We start from the raw sequence: 6,656 nt of genomic DNA, 5'->3' as shown, positions 1-6,656 counted from the left end.
CAAGTAACACCATCAGTTTAAATTAGGACAAACATTATTAAATGTATTATTTAAGTATGTGCTTACATTCATAGCTGGTTGCGAGTGTACTCTTGTTCTTCCTGCCCCTCCTCCTCCTGTTCCAAGATGATGTGGATCAAATTCTTTAGCAACTTCATGTAGTTCCTCCATGTTATGTCTTCGCCTACAAGTACACATGTAACCACACCCTCAGTCACACCCACTTACTGTTCTGGTGGAGTGGAGAAAGGTGTTAGTGATAATCTCTTGTTATCATCATCATCAATAGTGACTATAATAATAATAATAATAATAATAATAATAATAATAATAATAATAATAATAATAATAATAATAATAATAATATGTAATGATGTCAACTGTAAAAGTTTGAGCTGATTCTAACTTCAATTATTTGAGTTATGGCCATTTTAAGAAAACGCCAAAATTCTGAAAAATATCCAATGCTATAGACCATGGATTTTTCCAAAAATAGCCAAAAAAATCATTCCCAATTTTTATTACATTTTCTGATACATATTGATGTACTTAAAGTTTGAGCCGATTCCGACTTTAATTTTTCGAGTTACGGCCATTTTAAGAAAACGCCAAAATTCTGAAAAATACCCTGTACTATAGCCCATGAATTTTTCCAAAAAATGGCTCCAAAATTACCCCCAAATTTTACTATATTTTCTGATACATATTGATGTCCTTATGCTGTGTAGAAAGTTTGAGCCAATTCCAACTTCAATTTTTTGAGTTATGGCCATTTTAAGAAAACACCAAAATTCTGAAAAAATCCCTGTACTATAGCCCGTGGTTTTTTCTAAAAAATGGCTCCCAAATGACCCCCAAATTTTATTACATTTTCTGATACACATTGATGTACTAATGCTGTGTAGAAAGTTTGAGCTGATTCCGACTCAAATTTTTCAAGTTACGGCCATTTTTAAAAATTGGCCAAAATCTGAAAAAATCCCTGTACTATAGCCCATGGTTTTTTCCAAAAAATGGCTAAAAAATCACCCTCAATTTTTATTCTATTTTCTGATACATATTGATGTCCTTATGCTCTGTAAAAAGTTTAAACTGATTCCGACTTAAATTTTTAAAGTTACACCCATTTTTAAAAATTAGCCAATTTCTAAAAAAAATCCCTGCATATGCCTAATAATACCTTATATAGCTTATGCTTATTTTCTAACTTACATGTTTTGCTTTGAGTGTGTGGTACATCCTCTTCTCCAACGAATCTCTCATTTCCTTCATCTTCAATCGACTCATTCTCTAATAGTTTCAACTCCTCTTCACTAACGTTAAATATCTAACAACAACAAATAAATAAATTTATTAATAAAATGAAGTAAGTGGTCTTACATCATGAACATGTGCAGCCATTATTTCTACAACTTTTGCTTGATAGCTCATGTTGGCTAGTGATTTAAGTGAAGGCATCATCTCTCTATAAAAGAAAGAAAGGGAGAGTATATGTGCATGTACATGTACAAGTACATATGTACATGTATTACAGTGTAGCCTCTATATAATGGACACTTTGGTACAGTAAGCTGCTCTGTTATACAAAAATCACCACCCTTTTTTATTACAATTCTCTAATGCATATTGATGTCCTTATCCTATGTAAAATATTTAAGCTGATTCTGACTAAAACTTTTTGAATTTTGAGTTATGACCATTTTAAGATAATGCGACTTTCCATGCTTTGTTTCATGCTAGTACCTTGGCAAGATAGAGGAACATAATGGTCTACAATCAATACAATGTATATACTATACATAACTAATAATATAATTATATTCCCTATTCTTACCATATACACTAAATCCAATAGCTCCTAATGTATTAAAACTATCAAAAGGATATAAATTATCATCATCATCATTAATTTGGGTTTTCCTCATCATTGATCCTCTTAGTTTCAACAACTCTGTTCATGCAAGTAGGCCTGGTACTTGATTCCTTTATTAAACATAGTCTTCAAGGAGCTCCTGGATTTAGTAACAGCTTCATCTAGATGATCCACCTCATCACAATCCCCACTACAATCCTCCAGCCATGATATCCAGCCACTCCCACAATCAGTTAATTAATGCACTTCCATTGCGTGGGTGTTCATGATGTTTTAAAGTTTCAGTTACATACAAACACTCTAATCAATGATTATAAAGTGATCCTGTCATACATCATTAGTAGTGAATGACATGCTTCCTTTACTGTCTCCTCTTCCTCCTCTCTAATAGCTCTATCCACTACCAATGACACTCCTAACTACTTATACAGATACACCACATTCCAGTACATTAGAGTCTCTCTGATATCCTCATTACTCCTTCTCTCTAATCAATGAGTGAGGCAGAGCAGTACTGCTGTATGACCACGTTTTTGCACGTGGTCACTAATAAAACTGAGTAGAGGGTGTGGTCTATGTGATAATTAATTTGTTGGAATGTTAGGTGTGGCTCGTTGTTTGGAAGAAGAGGATGTCTGGACAAAGTTAGTTTATCTCTCCCTACCATCTTCCCTCCTCCTCTGTCTTCATGCTCTCTCTTTCTATTTATTCTTCTGTAGTCATTGTCTTCATTTCTATCATTATTCATTTACTACAGGTTTCAAAATGAGAGCTGAACACAAAGCTCCTATAATAGGGGAGTCCCTCTACCTGTGGGCAGGGAACCAATTTGACTTACCTAGAGTTCATGACTCCCTTCAAAAGAGGGAACTGACCTCAAGAGTTGATGTGTACCAGCTTTCTACTGCTGACTGGTTGTCTCACCTAACAAGAGGTACTCCTCCATTAGGAGTAATGGACTACTCCTGTACCACCTCTCATTCTAATATTTACTATTTCGGTGGAGATTGTGGTCATGATGACTGTTACAACAATACGTTGAATGTACTGAATACGATAAAGATGGAGTGGACTTCATGCAGTAATGCTAAACAGTCGTTGATGAAGAAATCTCTTGCTGGAATGATATCACTTGAATTTGATGGAGCAGAATACCTTGTCATAATAGGAGGGCTTGGTTCTACACCAACTGTTTACCATCCTCAGTTTCAATATGATCAACTAAATGATGGTTATGTTCGTACTAATGAACAGTTACTTTATAATGTGTCCACTGGTAAGATTCTCTTCATATTAATAAATACATGTACATGTACATGTAGCTTTATACATGTATGTACATGTAATTGGTATAATACACAATTGTTATTTTGATAAAAATTACATGTACATCTAATCATGGTATGCATGATATTGTTAACATGTACTAATAGATGATCACTGTATTCTCTTCACTTTAGGACAATTCACTGTTCCATCTGTTAGTGGACAGTGTTGTCCACCAACTGATGGTTTTATAATTGAGAAGATTACTACTACCGGTAACAGAGGAATAATGTTTGGGGGTATGGTGACTGTTAATGGTGATGAGACTACATTTACTAACAGTGTTTACATATTGAGTGTGACACATAGTATAATAGTAAGTATAGTATTATATTTTGTTGTATTGTATTGTACAGTAATGCATTATCTCAGTATTATCACTAGAGGATATATTGTGTTGTACTCATATTAACTGTATTTTGTGTATTATTATATTAAATATTCACAAAACTCTGATACTACATAAAATATTTTCATAATTAGACAGTGTATAGTCATGCTTAGTATGGTATTTCATATTATCAAGTATATTGTGTACCAATAGATTTGTTATACCTCCAGTACTTGTACATGTATAATACTAAACACAACCACTAACCTCACTTCATTAACATCAAAGTATTAAATATTAGGATTAATTTTTATATGTCACACCCATTATTTGTATAGCCACACCCATTATTCATATTTACGCTGACTGATATTATTAGTAATTTGTTTATGTATCTAGAACTGGGAGATACTGAAACCAGGAGCAATACCTAATGAGGGACCTTGGCTTATGGAGAGATTTTCTCATGCTAGTGCTATTATCAATGGTGACTCTACCTCACCTACACTAGTAGTGATTGGTGGACTGGATAAGAATACTCAACTAGTTAATGAATGTTTGTTATTTGATAGTATGACTACTGGTCAGTACAGTTGTAGGAAGGTATGTGTGTGTATAGTACTGTATTGATGTGTGTGTGTGTATAGTTAGGTCATGCAGTTGAGAGTATGACACTAGTACTGATGTATATTGATGATAGATTAGTAATTGTTAGTGTGTTGAGTAGATAACACTATCACTGATGAAACATTAACAATACATTAGGACCACCCACACATTTGATTAAAAATTATGCATTACGTTATTTTGTGAACCAACCTTAATCTGTGTGTGTGTACTATTAACACATTTCCTATTCTCAATTGTTGAAAGTTAAGTTTGTACATGTATTTTGTTACTCTTCACATGATGTGAAATAAAATGTTTATTTTGTTTGTTGATGGTGAGGATTAGAATTGATTTTACAATTACAATAAATGTAACGATCATCTACATATGAAATGATACAATTTCTCATTTTTATAAGTAACTGTATATACATCATGTATTAGTAATTACTTGTATACTTCTCTTTATCTACAGATTCCTCTACCTGAATCTGTTACTGGTAGATACAGTCACTCACTCACAGCAGTCACAATGTCACCACACTGTGTGTGGCTAGTAATTGTTGGAGGATATGAAAGATTTAGAATGAAAGATGTTGGAGGAGGAAAAAAGGAGCCAATCAGTACATTAATCGGTGATACTAATAGACTAATTATGATAATTGAATTAGGTAAGATAATATTAATCAATTGTAAGGATATGAGCATTAAATACATAATTACATTAAATAATGTACCACTCATTTTTATAGTATGTACATTATTTTTAAATTTCAGTTCCTAATATGACGTACATTTTCCATTCATTTTGTATACTGTACACACTACAATACCACTGTATGTGTGGGTGTGTATTTACAACCACTATAAACAATACCATTAGTTTATAAATTAAATACATTTATTTATAAATATATAATGTATCTTATTGTGTCTCAGTATATAGTGAAGCTGGTGAGTGGATAGTACAGTCAGTACTGGATGGTAATGATCTCACTAGTAAGAACTATCAAGAAAAGTATGAATTGTACAGCAAGACCAGAACATGGTGGATGGATCAGCTAATAGAATATCCAACAGAGAGGGAAATGAAGCTTCAGAGATATATACAATCTTTACATGAAGACCTACAAGTGGCTCATGAGAGCAAAGTATCACTACAGGAGGCACTGGTTGAGGCCAATAAACAAGGTATATAGGATACTACACACACACACACTTTAATTGTACTAACTGATTACTATTATGTACTATTGTGTGGCTATTAGTAGTGTGAGTCTATATATTAGCACTGGTTTACATTATGATACTAGTGGATTAGACAATATTGAGTATGGAAATAGTATCCTGTACTCAATATAGGTCAAATTGTGGATGCATTACAAATAATAAGATTCATGTTGAGTGAGCTCTGCTTACCCCATATATGGTATGATTAGCAATAATCATAGTACATGTATTTATGGGCTACTGTACATGTAGTGGAAATTTGTATAAGCTAGAAATAATATTGAATATGATTATCTAAAGGCCCCTATACACCAGGCAATTCTATTGCAGGCAATGTGTGGCTACTTTGATGTTGTAAGCAATGTGTTGCCTAGAATAGAACATGTTTCTATTCTAGGCAACAGTGTTGCCTGAAGATCAAAGTAACCACAGATTGCCTGCAATAGCATTGCCTGGTGTATAGGGGCCTTAATGGTTTATACATTGGTTGAACCAGTCTTTGGTGTGTATATATTATCTGTATATTCTGTTGTGTTATTATGCATATACTGATTACTCTCTTCTTTTATATTATTATTCAGTTAAAGGTGATGATAGTAATGATATTATGAGCAGTGTATTAGAAGAGATGAGACAAGAACAGGAAAAGTTGATTGAAGAGAAACAGATTATTACTGGTTAGCATATCATCAGTACATAATATTAGATGAGAGAATATTCTATTAATGTATAGAGGATCATGAGAAACTGAAACTCAAAGTTGCTGATAATGAAGTATTTATAACTGAAATATTGGAAGAGAAGACACAAGTAGAGGAGAAGAAACAGATTATTACTGGTCAGTATATAATCAATACATACATTGTAGATGAGAGAATATTCTGTTATTGTAGAAAGTTACGAGAAACTGAAAGTCACGGTTGCTGATATGGAGGAGGAGAAGGAACAATATCTCAAGGAGAAGCAGATCATTATTGGTTAGTTAACTATGCACACAGCATATATTAGATGAGAGAATATGTTTATTGTATAGATGACAATCAAAATCTCAAAAGTGACATTTCAGAGAAAGACAAAGTTATAGCCAAACTGACATCACAAGTAGAGGAACAATCACAGAATGAGAAACAGATCATTACTGGTAGTGTATCATCATCAATCAATAACAATTATTCTATTAATTTATAGACCTTAGAGCTAAAGTGTCTGATAAGGACTTGCACATAGCCAAACTAGTGAAGGAAAGACAAGAGAGGGTCCTCAAGCAACCTATCAAAGAGACTAGTTC

At 33.1% G+C, this 6,656-nt stretch overlaps 3 protein-coding genes and 1 long non-coding RNA gene across 4 annotated transcripts; 3 read left to right on the top strand and 1 right to left on the bottom strand.

Moving 5' to 3' along the window:
* Positions 1 to 12: 12 nt before the first annotated feature.
* LOC109586738 (uncharacterized) lies at positions 13 to 2,057 on the bottom strand. Its single transcript, XM_020002944.1, has 5 exons — positions 1,835 to 2,057; positions 1,381 to 1,465; positions 1,213 to 1,327; positions 229 to 292; positions 13 to 184 (listed from the first exon to the last, which is right to left on the bottom strand). The coding sequence occupies exons 2-5, from the start codon at positions 1,459 to 1,461 to the stop codon at positions 13 to 15; spliced, it is 432 nt and encodes a 143-aa protein (XP_019858503.1). The 5' UTR covers positions 1,462 to 1,465; positions 1,835 to 2,057.
* A 460-nt stretch (positions 2,058 to 2,517) lies between these two features.
* LOC109586736 (uncharacterized) lies at positions 2,518 to 4,261 on the top strand. Its single transcript, XM_020002941.1, has 4 exons — positions 2,518 to 3,149; positions 3,334 to 3,515; positions 3,930 to 4,076; positions 4,178 to 4,261. The coding sequence occupies exons 1-4, from the start codon at positions 2,639 to 2,641 to the stop codon at positions 4,259 to 4,261; spliced, it is 924 nt and encodes a 307-aa protein (XP_019858500.1). The 5' UTR covers positions 2,518 to 2,638.
* A 360-nt stretch (positions 4,262 to 4,621) lies between these two features.
* On the top strand, positions 4,622 to 6,350 carry LOC109586735 (uncharacterized). Its single transcript, XM_020002940.1, has 4 exons — positions 4,622 to 4,809; positions 5,078 to 5,329; positions 5,950 to 6,045; positions 6,262 to 6,350. Exons 1-4 carry the CDS (start codon positions 4,671 to 4,673, stop codon positions 6,348 to 6,350), a joined length of 576 nt encoding a protein of 191 aa, XP_019858499.1. The 5' UTR covers positions 4,622 to 4,670.
* A 52-nt stretch (positions 6,351 to 6,402) lies between these two features.
* LOC109586741 (uncharacterized) lies at positions 6,403 to 6,622 on the top strand. Its single transcript, XR_002187211.1, has 2 exons — positions 6,403 to 6,509; positions 6,557 to 6,622. It is a non-coding gene; the product is annotated as an uncharacterized LOC109586741 (long non-coding RNA).
* Positions 6,623 to 6,656: the final 34 nt, after the last annotated feature.

Source organism: Amphimedon queenslandica, unplaced genomic scaffold, assembly GCF_000090795.2.
Source record: "Amphimedon queenslandica unplaced genomic scaffold, v1.1 AMPQUscaffold_12795, whole genome shotgun sequence".
Lineage (NCBI taxonomy): Eukaryota > Metazoa > Porifera > Demospongiae > Haplosclerida > Niphatidae > Amphimedon > Amphimedon queenslandica.
Note: the sequence above shows the minus strand (reverse complement) of the source record. Positions and strands in the feature narration are given on the sequence as shown.

What these genes read in the sequence shown, in the direction of transcription:
- LOC109586738 (XM_020002944.1), bottom strand. Translation starts at nt 1,461, where the DNA reads ATGATGCCTTCACTTAAATCACTAGCCAACATGAGCTATCAAGCAAAA. An exon ending in TGGCTGCACATGTTCATGAT is followed by an intron (nt 1,328 to 1,380) that starts GTAAGACCACTT and finishes TGTTGTTGTTAG; the next exon opens with ATATTTAACGTTAGTGAAGA. An exon ending in TTCTCCACTCCACCAGAACA is followed by an intron (nt 185 to 228) that starts GTAAGTGGGTGT and finishes GTGTACTTGTAG; the next exon opens with GCGAAGACATAACATGGAGG.
- LOC109586736 (XM_020002941.1), top strand. Translation starts at nt 2,639, where the DNA reads ATGAGAGCTGAACACAAAGCTCCTATAATAGGGGAGTCCCTCTACCTG. An exon ending in ACTTTATAATGTGTCCACTG is followed by an intron (nt 3,150 to 3,333) that starts GTAAGATTCTCT and finishes TCTTCACTTTAG; the next exon opens with GACAATTCACTGTTCCATCT. An exon ending in GTGTGACACATAGTATAATA is followed by an intron (nt 3,516 to 3,929) that starts GTAAGTATAGTA and finishes TTATGTATCTAG; the next exon opens with AACTGGGAGATACTGAAACC.
- LOC109586735 (XM_020002940.1), top strand. Translation starts at nt 4,671, where the DNA reads ATGTCACCACACTGTGTGTGGCTAGTAATTGTTGGAGGATATGAAAGA. An exon ending in GGTTGAGGCCAATAAACAAG is followed by an intron (nt 5,330 to 5,949) that starts GTATATAGGATA and finishes ATTATTATTCAG; the next exon opens with TTAAAGGTGATGATAGTAAT. An exon ending in AGAGAAACAGATTATTACTG is followed by an intron (nt 6,046 to 6,261) that starts GTTAGCATATCA and finishes CTGTTATTGTAG; the next exon opens with AAAGTTACGAGAAACTGAAA.